The sequence below is a fragment of the Porcisia hertigi genome, chromosome 8 (assembly GCF_017918235.1).
Source record: "Porcisia hertigi strain C119 chromosome 8, whole genome shotgun sequence".
Taxonomy (NCBI): domain Eukaryota; phylum Euglenozoa; class Kinetoplastea; order Trypanosomatida; family Trypanosomatidae; genus Porcisia; species Porcisia hertigi.
Genome location: NC_090567.1, coordinates 156588 through 169687, shown reverse-complemented (window position 1 = coordinate 169687; position 13100 = coordinate 156588). Strand labels below are relative to the sequence as shown.

Sequence of the window (13100 nt, the reverse complement as noted above, 5' to 3'; positions counted from 1 at the left end):
ACCACGCTTCTCTACTCGGTTTGCTTTTTTTTTTGTGTGGGGGGGGCAGAGGGTGGTGCATAATGAGGTGGGTGTGGTGGCCCTGGTGATAAGTGCTGATGCGCGCTTGTCTCTGCTCTGCTCCTCTTTTTTTTTTCATGGAACGTGTACATCTAGTGTAGCAGATCGCGTGTTCCCTCCTCCCTGTGATATCTTCGCTAACATCTACGTGGGCTCCGTTGTTGTCTGAGGTGCGTTGCACGATCGATGGCTGGAGTGTGTGTGTGTGTGTGCTCCAGGGCACAGGAGAGGCACTCCTTCCTGCGTTTTGGACTGAAGGAGTGTGGGGTGGGGTGGGGAGGGGAGGGGGCGGTTGACTGGTGTTTTATTTTATATCTCGGCAGTGAGTTGGGTTTCGCATTGCTCCGTTTTTTTTTTCCCGCTGTTGTTGTGCCAACTGGTGTAATCTCGTTTGTGTATGCGATGCCGAAGAATTTTTTTTTCCATCGGGTGTGGGAGGGTGGGAGGGAGGGGGGGGGGTAAATATTTTCGTTGTCTCACTTTGGTTTGTTGCCGTCACTGCTGTGCCCCGCCTGAAGCCTCCCCCTTCCTCCCCCCCCAAAAAAAAAAGGACACAGACCTAATTATATTTTTGTGTGGCTGCTCTGTCTTATCTGCGTCTAGGTGTGCGTGTGCAGTTTTGTGTATATGCTTGGCGATTAGCCACCGCCTCTCTCCCCCCCCCCTCCCCCTCCCCAACATTCCCTTGTTTTATTTATTCTCTCAGTTTCACGCTTTATCTTCCATTCACAATTGAGAAGCGCGCGCCTCTTTTTTTTTTTCTTTTTGTGTGGGTGTGTGCTTGTGTGGGTGTGTGTGTTTGTGTGACGCCCACAGTCTTCGTGCAAATGTGTGTGTGTGTGTGCCTGTTTGGCTGGCTGTACTGTCGAAGAATTTTTCTTCTCGTCTCCCCTTATCTCAGATGGCTTCCCCTCCCCCCTCCATATGGTTTGTGAGGGGTGATACGTTTTTTTAGTGATTGTAGTCTCTGTGGCGCCGCGTCTCTTTTTTTTCCTGGCTCTCTGCTTACGTGCTGGTTGGCTTCATCGGCGTTTGGCTACGAGCCCTGCTTCCTCCGGCATCCCCCCTGTACCCCCCGCCTTCATCTTTTCTCCCTTCTCTTCCCTTTTTTTTCTTTAAGCTGTGTGCTTGGGCAGGCATTCTTCTTTCTTCCTCTCTCTGTGGTGGCTTGCGTGTGTGGGGTGGGATGGGTTGGGTTGGGTTAGACGGGGAAATGCTCAATGCACACAGCTCTACAGATGTAGTAGATCACTCACCCCGGGCGTTAGTCTGGTTGACGCTCCCCTCCCCTCCTCCCCTCCCCCCCTTCCCCCCGCCCTCCCCACACAGGGTTTGTCTTTTGCCTTTCTTTCTGTGTCACTAGTCCACACCCTTCTCTTCCCCCAATTTATCACTGACATGTGCACTCAACAGGTACACACACACACACACACACACATGTGCCTGTATATATATATTTGAATATATGCGCCTCGTGTGGTGGTGGTGGTGGTGGTGGTGGTGGACATACAGGCGTCGGGGGAGTGGCTGCACAGTAGCTGCAAAACCATCTGTGCCAGGCACCGGAATGAGACGCCATACGGGCTCGTCTGCGGTGTGTGTGTGTGTGTCCGCCTAAACGCAACGCTGGTCGGTGGTGGAGGCCGTTTTCAGGTGAGAGTCGGCTACTGCGGCAGCGCGTGCTTCCTGCTGCATTGCACCACGCGATGAGGTCTTTTGGATGGGGCTCGGTGCAGGCCTGGTGTTGTTGTTGTTGTTGTTGTATGTGTGTGTGTGTGTGTGGCACTGCAGTAAACCCAGTGACACCTTGTGTAGTGTCCAAATGGACAGACCGGGAGGGGGGGGAGAGAAGCAACAAGTAAAAACATATGAACATGTATCATTGCTTTATGTGTTTGCCTGTAGTGGTGTCGCCGTCTGTATGCACACACACTCACACACACACACACAGGGCGGCGCACATGCAGATGATGGCCCAGGATGTACGAAGTGTGATGAGATCTGCACTTGAACCGTTGAAGATGATCTTTGACGAGGGTCGTCATATATTCTAAATTTTTTTTTCCAATTTCGTCTCCTTCAGTTTGCCCCTCCCCTCCCCTCCCCCCCTTCTCGCTGCTGCTGTTCCTCCCACGTTGCCACACATCGCGTAGTGTCTCCTTCGCGTTGAAGTTCAGATGAGTTCGCTAAGTGCATTCATCGGTGCATATACACGTACATAACCCCACCCACCCCCATTACACACACACGTATATATATATATATATATATATACATATATTACCATATAGATCTACTCTTGTCCCCACCCCCCCTCCCCCCAACACACACACACACACACACACACATCGGGCTGAGCTTCTGGAGTGTGTGCGTGTGTGTCCAATTGCTATCGCTGGCCTATCCGTATTTTTGAGGTCCAGGCGTGCGCGCATCTCGGGTGTAGAGTGAGAAACGTAGTCGACCACGACTTCAGAAATTGGTCCCTCCCTCTCCCTCCCTCTCTCCCTCTCCCTACCCACCCGTCAGTGCCGCACGCGGATGAACTCACTCTGTCGAGCACCCCGCCTCCACTGTCTGCCTGCGTCGTCATCAACTTAACCCCCCCCCCTCCCCTTTCCACTTTCCCTGCTGGAGGCACAGGCGTATCATCACGCCTCGAGAGAGGGAGGAGGGAGGGAGGGAAGAGGAGGACGCGACACGGGCCTTCATAACAACGTTCGAGTAACGTCACAGACAAATATTAATCAACAAAGGAGGAGGAGGGTGTGGTGGTTGCGCGGGAGTGGCTGCTGCAGCAACACAACGAGTAACGAGGGTGGAGGGGTAGTGGTCATTGAACGTCCTCCAATCATTAACTGGTGACATACTATAGGAATATATATATTTACATATTATTACAAAACACACACACACACACACACATATATATATATATATATATATGCATATATATATCTTTTCTCATGCGACGTTTCGGGTGTGTGTCAACGGGGCAGGTCTCCTACTGCGGCCTGCTCCTGTCGAACCGGGCGATAACCCCCACCCCCACCAAATCATCTCAGCAGATGAGGACGGCATCGAGTAAGGTTGTGGGTGGTGACGTCGCTAGCAGCGCTGCTTGTGCATCATCGTCACCCAGCCCCTCGGCAACGACGACGTCAGCCACTTTAGCCGCTGCAGCGCCGCCAGCAGCGATTCTGTATGCGTCATCTTTCACGGCTTCGCCGGCGCCAGCGGCTGCGGCGCCCAGCGCGTCGCTGGCGGACATGACTGAGCGTCTGCGGGTGGCGCTGCGGGCGCTCTCTGAGGTGGAAAGAGCGAAGGCGGAGCAATCCCAGGGAACTACATCCACTCCGACCACCTTCGCTCAGACCTCCTCTACGAGTCCTGGAGGGGGTCGTGTTGAGCCTCCATCACTGGCGTCGGCGATGGTTTCTGGCGTTTCTGTTGCACTTGCGGCCGCTTCCGCAACGTCTCCAGTAGCAGAGTCGAGGGCGGGCGGTGTTGGTGCCACCACCAACACCAGCGGTGCCAGCAGTCGTGGTCCCAGAGCGGGCAGTGATGAGAATGCCGTCGCAACCACAAACCCCACTTCGATCCCGAATGATGGCCGTGCGACGACACTCATGCCGTCGTCGTCACCATCGTGGATTCGTAACAAGAAGCCCAAGTTCTGGGCTCTCGTCAATGAGGCCGGTGCCGATGACGTTGGGTACAGCGGCAAGGGTCAAGGGCCAGCCACTACCACCACCACCACCGGCGCGGACAGTATAGTGGCGGCATCTAGGGCCACTGAGGCTTCTTCGGCGAGCACGACGGCCAGCGCACCGCCGGTATCGACGTCACGTGCGTTGCCCTCGCAGCCGTCAGTGCTTTCTGCTGGAGTGGCACCCACGGCGACGGAGCACTCGCACGTAGCAGCACTAGGCGAATCGCAGGGGGCTGCCTTGGGTACACCGACTGCATCTCTTCCCTCTTGTCCGGTCGCTGGCACTCTCGCTTCCAGTGATCTCGGTGGTACAAAAAAGGTGGCCTCGTTGAGTTCACCGCGGGCAACGGGTGGCACCCTCACAGTGCACAGCGTCCGCATCTCGACGTCGGTGTCACCGTTTCGCAACCGCTATAAACGAGACGTGGCGCATGTGCTTTCAGAGCTGCTGAACAGCGACCCCACTCTGGGGCCGCAGCTGCTGGGTCAGCTATCCGCTGAGAGCCGGCGGCTGCTACTTATCATGGGGGCTGCCAGCGAGTACTTCGGCGTAGATTACGAGGAGGTGGCGGAGCAGGTGAAGGAGGCAGACACAGACAGAGATAACTCGATCTCATCTAAGGAGTACGATGCCTGGGCGCGGCGGATCGCGAACTCGACGCCGGCCAAGCGTCGCCACGCGAAAGACGGCCAGACAAGCGCAGACACTGCGGTCCCAGAGCTGCCGCTGGACACTGTTCAGGGCGACGCCGCCTCGCCACTGTCCATGCCTCCAGAAGGGCCGCTGGGCAGCAGCCGGGATGCACTCCAGGCAAGCTCCTCTCCTGAAGCTCCAGTTTCCCATTCCACGAGCGTTCTCTCCTCTGTAACCGAGTCTGCCACGCGTTCCCGTCAAACAGCCGAGGCGGTGGCGGCCTCGGCGAAGGCAGCGCCAGGGAGTCGTGACGCCGTTGGTGATGGTGCTGCCGCCGCTGGTAGTTGTACTGTGCCTTTCTCGATGCCATCGCCTGCACCGTCACCTTTGGAGGGCAGTGATTCCCGCACATGCGGTGGCGGTATCAGTGGCGTCGATGGCGACGGCGCGGTGGCTTCCCCCTCACCGCCGAGCACCCCACTTTCTGCCGTTGGCACCGGCGCAGCGAGCGCGTCCATCAAACAAGCCCCGAACTTTATTCCGTGGCGGACATACCTAAGGATTATCGTGGCCGCCGCACCGCCGTTCCTTGCGTTTGGGATGCTGGACAACTCGATCCTTGTCCTCGCTGGTGGTGCCATCGATAACGCTCTCTCGGACAGCCTTGGGCTCTCCCAGATGGCCGCCGCCGCTCTTGGTGGAGTCGTCAGCGGCGTTGCGGGCATTCAGGTGCACGGCCTGGCGGAACGATACACGCGGGTAGCACCTCCACAGCTGACAGCGGAGCAGCAACACAGCGACTCCTACTCGCGTGCCACGCAGGCGGGCATCACGCTGGGAATGGTGCTGGGGCTTATCATTGGCATGACTCCGCTGCTCTTCATGGCCGGGTCGACGCAGCTGGCGGAGCAGGAGGAGCGCGACCGTCACCATTTTCAGGAGGAGGCGGTTCGCAGTTACCAGCGTCGGTGCATGACGATGCAGAGGGAGGAGGCAGCACAGCGGCAGCAGCTGATGAGGGAGGAGGAAAGGGCTATGCGAGAGGTGTTGCTGCAAAGAGGTAACCACCATCCCGCCCAAACCCCCTAGTCTTCTGAACAGAAAGATGCTGAGTAGGCACACACACACACACACACACTAACACCCTCGCACCCCTCCCTCCCTCCCTCCCCTGTGTCCCCCCCCCACACACACACACTGTCCAATGCGAAAGGGCGTCTGTTGGTGACGAGGTCTAGTTGCCCTCAGGACTTGGAGAGTTGACAGTGATGCATCGCTACGCATCCTGGTGGCTAGGTCTTGGGTGGTGCTGCATCCAAGCAACCCGCCACGGCGATCCTGTCTCTAAGAGACCCTCAGGGTAGGCAGGGTATCGGCGCGACTCGAACGTATCTCGTTCAGCACTTGCTGGGCATTGCTGAGATGCCTGGGCTCTCCTGAGGGGGGGGAGGGTGCAGCGAGGGGGGGGGTTAGTGGAGTGGAGGAGGCCCCCTTTCAGGTGAGAGTCGGCTACTGCGGCAGCGCGTGCTTCCTGCTGCATTGCACCACGCGATGAGGTCTTTTGGATGGGGCTCGGTGCAGGCCTGGTGTTGTATGTGTGTGTGTGTGTGTGGGGCACTGCAGTAAACCCAGTGACACCTTGTGTAGTGTCCAAATGAACAGACCGGGAGGGACGGAGGGGAGAGAAGCAACAAATAAAAACATATGAACATGTATCATTGCTTTAATCTTTCGTCTTTTCACGTGTGTCTGCGGTCACTTTTTTTTTTTTGCGCTTCCGGCACACCTACCCCCCATCCCCCCCCACCTCCCTCTCCAAACAGGATTCATATAATATATCTATGCTTTTTCTTTTTTTCCTTCTCAGGTCTGCATCGTTCGTGGGTCTACTGATGTCTTGTCGTCGTCGTCGTCGTCGTCCCCCCCCTTCCCTCTTCTCCCTTCCGAAAGGCTTCACAGCAGTCTTTTTTTTCTTTCTGCCTTGGTGTGTTGGCATTCATAGTGTGCCTTCTGTATGCGTGACCGTGTTTTTATTTTTGGAGGGGGGCAGATGGTCATGTGGGCTGAAGAGGTACACGTACAAAGGTTGACGTACTTGCTTGGGGGGATGCCCATGTCAAGAAAGCCGGAGCCAGCTGATCGCGGAAGAAGAGGGAGGAGGGAGTGAGAGAGGGGTGGGGGCTTAGGATGACTGGAAGAAAGAAAAGTATTGGTCTCCTACAGACACAATTTCTGTGTATGTGTGTGTGTTCCGCTTCTCATCTTTCTCGCGGCAGATCCCAAGCATGGGCACGCACCTCATCCCCGTCACCGACAGGAGAAGCTCGAACATCTGTCGACATATCGGCATCCATGGCTCTGTGAAGGGAAAATCCCAGATGGAAAGGGACGGAGAGCTTTAGTGGTGACTCTCAGGTCATCCATCGCCCACCGTTGGTCACCCCCGTCGGTGGGAGAGTAGTCGGTCGACATCGAGACAAACATCGTTGCTGCGCTGTTTTTCTAGCTGCGACGGTGCCGGGTCACCGTGAAGCACTTGTGTGTGTGTGTGTGTGTTTGAGGAGAACTAGCGCAGCGCCACCAACGAGTCCCTCATGTATATATCCTGCCATATACACGAAAATGTCCGATCATGTAGGCAGTGATGATGGAGGGGGGGGGGCAAGGCGCAGGGGTGGGGGAGGGTGGAGGGGTTGATCCAAGGTGATGGCGGCAGTGTACGTTCTCTCTGCGTTTAGCTTTCCTGTTTTGCATCAGTTGAGGTCCACTGGTCACCCTCTTCTATGCTAAGGAGGAAGTCGGGCCTTCCCTTGGTGCCTCTCCCTTCTTTTCTGATTATCACTCTCCACCTCGTTACTCCCCTCCGCCTCTTCTCCCCCCCCCCTCCACACATGCACACACGTTGCGGACTTGATCAACCATGCGCACTTTTTTTTTTCTTTGCACACCGCCTGCGCCAACACGCATATGTCGTCCTCGCACTCTCCTCCTCACCCCCGCCGCTGGCATGCTGATAGTAGCTTGCCACAGCTACAACCAACAGGATAACCCTATCCAATCTAATCGCCCGCGCGAGACCCCCATCTCTCTCTTTTTTTTTCTCTCTCTCTGTCTCTCTCTGTGTGTGTGTGTGTGCGTGCGTTTTCTCTCTCGAAGGGAAACAGGTTTTCAGGGTCAGGGTCTCAAATCCTGAAAAGAAAATATTTATATATATTTATTTTTATTCGGTCTGCCGTGTGGAGTAACGCTTGTCGTTTTACTCGTCGACGTACCCGCAGAACAGCCCCCCTCCCTCCCCCTTCCATACACTCACACAACCCCCCTCCCCTCCCCTCCCCTCTCTCCCCAATCCCCAATCACCGCACGCCTACGTCAACCATGGATAGCGCCTACTTGAAAAACCACGTCGGGGTTCTCCTGGCGAAGGGGATCGCGGAGACGGTTACGGCGCAGCCAAGTAATCCACAGGAGTACCTCGCCCTCTTCCTCCTCCACCAGCTCCAGGACGAGGAGCGCAGGGCGTACGCCTCAACACAGAAGGGTAAGGTCAATGCACTTCGGCAGGAGTGGTCTGAGCGGCGTGCGTTGCGCGAGAAGACCGCCGCCGACGTCATTCAGCGCAGCTTCCGTCGCTTCCAAGTTCACCTTCGCAGAAAGCGAGCTGCCGAGGAGGCGCTTCGGGAGGCGTACGAGGAGACCGAGGCCGAGGTGGAGGAGCTGCTGGACGAGGAGGAGGCCCTCAAGGCCGGAAAGGGTGGTGAAGACGCTGAGGAGAACGGCGAGGGTACGACGTCGGACAAAGACCCTGCCGCTCGCGCTGCCGCAGCGCTCGAGGATAAGGAGACTGCAATGAGCGAGTCCCGCAGAGAATTCTTCAAGTCCCAGCGCTTCTTGTTAACCCTCCCCAAAAGCGCTGTGGGTGAGCTCAAGCACATGCTGGAGGACATGGCAGAGTGCGTGCGTGTAGCGCAGGACGCCACACTCGGCGCTTACCACCGTGCCGCTGCGCAGGAGGCTGCACTTGTCGAGTTGGTTACCGCACCCTCAACTGCAAATGCTGAGCCAGTGCTTTCCCCCGCTGCGGCGGAGTTGGCGGAGCGTCTCGCTGAGCACCGCGACCACCGCTTCATCTCCATCCCGTACGTCACCTACCTTGTCTTCCGCTGCGTGTGCTATCTTTTGCTAAACTCCACTCCCAAGGACACAAACACAGCTGCGAAGGTTGCCGCACTGCTGAAGCCGGCAGTTTTGGTGCAGCACCTGCGCGCCTTCAACCCAGTGTCCTCGTACAATCGTGGGGTTCCACTGAGGTTGGAGCGCCTTGTGCCAGAGCTCGCTGCCGCGGCCGGTGGCGACGACGATGACGGCGAAGGTAATGCTGAGGAGCGCCGCAGGCAGGATGACGCAGCGTCAGAGGAGGCTCTTGGCGCCCCGTTTACACAGCCGACGACGCGCCAGGTGCGCCGCGCCGCGCGCGTTCTGCGGATCTGCTGGCTGGATGGGGAGTACCAGTGCGAGGTCGACCCAGAGGAGTTCTACACCGAGGAGATGATCGAGGAAGACGCTGCCGAGTCAGATTCCGACGACGAGGACAAGGCGCCGAAGGAGAAGCTTATACCGACGCTGGCTGACGAGATCAACGCAGCGGCCAAGGCACGCGAGCGCGTTGAGGAGCTGCGAAACATCGTCGAGAACCAAGTCAAGCAGCGTGGCGGTATCGTGATGTACGGCGTGATGCGCTTTGTGACCGCTGCGGTTGCATACCGCCAAGCGCGCGATGCGGTCGTGCAGCAGCGACAGGATATGGGATTGTCCTTGGATGACCTCGATGAGCTCCCTGAGGACGAAGCCGAGGACCCCATGAATGACGAGGCGCTTGTAGACGAGGAGACCGGCGAGCTGGACATGGTGGGAGTCCAGGCGTTACAGGAGCGGCTCGGCGTGGACACGGAAGAGGCGTTAGCAAAGATTTGGGAGATCCGTGACAGGCGTCAGCGCGAGGCCTACTCGATGAAAGCGATAAGCCTGCAACGTCAACTCGACGCGAGCGGGGAGGAGGATGATGAGGAGGAGGAGGGTGAGAGCGAGGCTGCGTGAGTGCTCAGGTTGATCAATGCCGTGCACTTCCCTGTGTGTGTGGGGGGGGGCACTTGATTGTCACTTCACCACTGGCAGACCACAGACCCCATGGGTGCACACACGCGCACACAAAAAAAAAACTCACGATATGTGTGCGCGCTTTCACATTCTTTCCTCTTCCTTCTATCCCCGTTTCGAGTGGCGTCCTTGTGAGTTTATCGACGTATGCCTCGCGGCGTAGGGACCCGCGTCTTCTCCCTCGCCACTTTTGTGCTGCGTTGTCCGCGCTCTTCCTCTCCTTGCGTTTATTTCGCATAGTCATGACCTTCTCTTCTTCTTCACCCCCCCCCTCCCTTTTTTTTTGCCCTTTCCAAATATGTGTCCGTGTGTCAGTGAGTGAAGGGTCGTGGAGTGTCAGGGTGGTGGTGGTGGTGAAGTGTCGATATACGTTTGAGCCGTTTGGGCATTTTTCTACTTTTTTTTTTGCGCTCCGCCTCTGCCTGTGTGTGTGCCATTGCAATGTAAGTATACTGGTACGCATGATGTACAGCCCTCTGCCCCCCCCCCCCCTCCTCCTCCTCTTCTTTTTTTCTCTCTCTCGAATATGTTCACTAGAGTCCAGCAGTCGAGGTGACAACAGTCCGTTAGATGCGCAAGAGAGTACTCGTGTTATGTTCTTCCCGTTATGTCCTCCCCTTTCCCACTCATGCGGTTTAGGTGTGATGCGAGGCTCAGAGGTTGTCCTTCAATCTGTCTTCTTATGAACACCAACGCATGCCCACCAAGACCACAGCTGCATGCTCTCTCTCTCCCCGCCCTGCTTGGGCTGATCTCGAACTGTGTAATATTTCACTGATCGATCCGACATAAGTGGAGGGATCTACGTTGGAAGCGCGAGCCTCTTTCCATTATCTATTCCCTACCATAGACTCTCTCTCTCTCTCTGTGTGTGTCTCTCTCTCACTCTTCCCCCCAATGGTTTGACGGGTTTACAATCTTTTTTTTTTCACACACACACACGGGCGTGCGCGCGCGTACGCCTCTCCCCCTTCACAGTCTCGGTATACAACCCCCCCCCCCCCCCCCCAAAAAAAAAAAAAAAAGACTTGCAGCAGGCGAGAAAACCTGACGGGGCAAGTGGACTGGATATCGTTCCAAGGACAGCGTTTCTTTTGCATCACAGCCATGCTCCGCTTCACCTTGGCCCTTTGCCTCTCATCGAGGCAGCTCTCCGATGGTGCGCTCGCCACACACACACTCAAGCAAAACTTCCGTCAGTCAAAGGTCGCGCTTCAGAAGAGTCGTCTGCGTTCGCAGACACAGCGCTCGAATTTCTACGTTCAACAGCAGCTGAACCGGGAGTACGGAGCGCGTCAGCACATTTTTGCAGAGGGGCGGCGCTCCATGCAGGGTGCCGCCGAGGATCTCATGTATGACCGTGCATACCGTGTCGGACGGCGCGGTGGCACGGCAGGACAAGTTTACCGCACCGCCAAGGACCGCGCGGCGGAGATGGCGACAGCGCGGCAGCTGCTCCAAATGCAAGAGAGCACTCGACGACTCATGAGGAAGGGACGCACGCAGCGTACGGAGTCGTTCCGCGTGCAGAAGCATAAGAATTGGTGACGGAGGGGGTCTTCGATTATGGGAACATGTGTGGCCTCCTCCACCTCTCACTGCTGCTGCTAGTTGCTCTGCTATGCTCGTCACGCGCCTACTCGGGTGGGCGGGGGGGGGAGTGGTGCCTCTCCCCGCGTTTGTGGAAGGCTGCCCTCCTCCTGAGTCGTGTAAGTTCTTTGGATATCAAGTCGTCCTTCTTCCCTCCCTCATGTATGTGTGTACAGATATGCATATTTGTAAGGTGGTATGGTGTGGGTGTGGGTGTGGGTAGGGGCGATGGTGACGGCTAGCGCATCAGCGTTGAAGGGCCAATGAAAAGGCAACACGGAAAGCCTTGGAAAAAAAAAGGTGAAGCTTTTTTTTTTGACTCGGCTCACACCGCATGCGTTAATAACATCTGCGCCCCCCCTCCACCACTCTCTTCCCCCCCCCCTTCCCTCCCCTCCCCTCCCCCCAAAAAAAGGGCCGTGGAAAGAGGAAAGACGTGCGTGGAATACGGGGCATTGTTGAGTTCAGATGTACTTGACATGAGCGTTGTTGTGTACTCCTTCCGGTAAGCACGATGCCAACTCCTGTGGTGGTGGTGGTCGTCGCCAGTAGGGTGGCCATTTGGCAGTGGGTGCTACTCGATCGTTTTTTCCCTTATTGTTTTTTTTGTTATGGAGCTACGGTGCTCATGTCACGCCCCTTGACGGATGGATGGCTGACTGACTCGGCGGGCCTTCAATGGCTGCTGGAGGGAGGAAAGGGGTGGGGAGGGGGGGGGTTGGAGGCTGTGCATGCATGGGCTGCCAAACAAACCGTCTTAGTCCTTTGTGGCCCCCTCTCGCCCCCTCTCGCCCCCTTCTCTCTCTCTTTGTTTAATTATGTTCTCGGGTCATTTTTCTCTTGTGATCCCCTTGCTACTCTTCTTCTCTCTTCTCTCCCCGTGTGTCTGTCTCTCTGCGTGCTTCATGCATGTTTGTTGCTCAGCCGCCTGCTCATTGTAGCAACACAGCCGCGCCGTTTTTTTTTTCCGTTTGTCCACCTTCTGCGCTGGCCTCCCCCTCTCCCCTCCCATTTTTCCCCGTGAGTTTTTTTTTTTTGCTTCCGTAGGTTGTTGTCATGACTTCACCACTCAGTCGTTCGGCAGCGGGCATCAGCGTGTGGGCTGCGGTACCTGCGGTGAGCTTACTGGCCCGTGCTGCAACGAGGCGGGTCGCATTGCTGAGGTCATTTAACGCTACAGCCGGGACGAGCCGACGCTTCACGTCGAGGACGACAAACACGGAGGACACCGCCCACCACCACCACCACACCACCCACAGCCGTGGGTCAAACTTCTTCAGCGCGTATGGTGCCTTCCGTCGAGAGCGCAATGCCAACCGCCACCGGCAGTACATGACGTTGTCGATGTATTTGGATCGACTGCCGCCCGGCTTCCGTGAGTTACTCCTTTGGTCCCCGCTTCTCGCGTTATTGTACTTCACGTGCCTGTCGGCACGAGTTTACTATCTCGAAGAGGGGGAGGCGTGGTATCATGTGCTACTCCCACGGTGGTGGCGGCACCGAGCTGACGGGAAGGACGGCGGTGCGATGGTGCGTGTGTCGTCGCTGTTACAGCGGGCACCTCCTTCTTCTACACCGACGATATCGGTCACGTTGGAGGCGAGTGGCAGCCCTTCCGCGGCATCCTCTTCGACAAACGCAAGCGAAGGGACGGGGGTCGAATCGATGGGGAGCATCGCCACCACGACCTACGCGTTCCGCGCCACTGGCGTGCAGGACATTGCTGTCTCAGGAGGTGGCGCCCTTCTCACTGGCTCACCTCCAGTCGCATCTTATCATGAAGTTCGCACCCGTCATGCTCACGAGAGTCAGGGTGCGCCGTCTCCCACAACGGTGTCGACTCCGCCACCGGAAGAGGTGCACCGCTATGGCGTATGGGGAGCTCCGCTGCTTGTGATCCGTGACCCAGTCACACAACGTGTGGTTGGGTACACAACGGCTGGATAG

At 56.9% G+C, this 13100-nt stretch overlaps 4 protein-coding genes across 4 annotated transcripts; all 4 read left to right on the top strand.

Annotated features, from left to right (window-relative positions):
* Nucleotides 1–3026: 3026 nt before the first annotated feature.
* On the top strand, nt 3027–5495 carry JKF63_07898 (uncharacterized protein; the record flags this gene model as incomplete). Its single annotated transcript, XM_067903826.1, has 1 exon — nt 3027–5495. The coding sequence occupies one exon, from the start codon at nt 3027–3029 to the stop codon at nt 5493–5495; it is 2469 nt and encodes an 822-aa protein (XP_067759298.1).
* Nucleotides 5496–7784: 2289 nt separating this feature from the next.
* JKF63_07897 (uncharacterized protein) lies at nt 7785–9503 on the top strand (the record flags this gene model as incomplete). Its single annotated transcript, XM_067903825.1, has 1 exon — nt 7785–9503. The coding sequence occupies one exon, from the start codon at nt 7785–7787 to the stop codon at nt 9501–9503; it is 1719 nt and encodes a 572-aa protein (XP_067759297.1).
* A 1167-nt stretch (nt 9504–10670) lies between these two features.
* On the top strand, nt 10671–11111 carry JKF63_07896 (uncharacterized protein; the record flags this gene model as incomplete). The annotated part of the gene is made up of 1 exon (XM_067903824.1): nt 10671–11111. One exon carries the CDS (start codon nt 10671–10673, stop codon nt 11109–11111), a length of 441 nt encoding a protein of 146 aa, XP_067759296.1.
* A 1098-nt stretch (nt 11112–12209) lies between these two features.
* On the top strand, nt 12210–13100 carry JKF63_07895 (uncharacterized protein; the record flags this gene model as incomplete). Its single annotated transcript, XM_067903823.1, has 1 exon — nt 12210–13100. One exon carries the CDS (start codon nt 12210–12212, stop codon nt 13098–13100), a length of 891 nt encoding a protein of 296 aa, XP_067759295.1.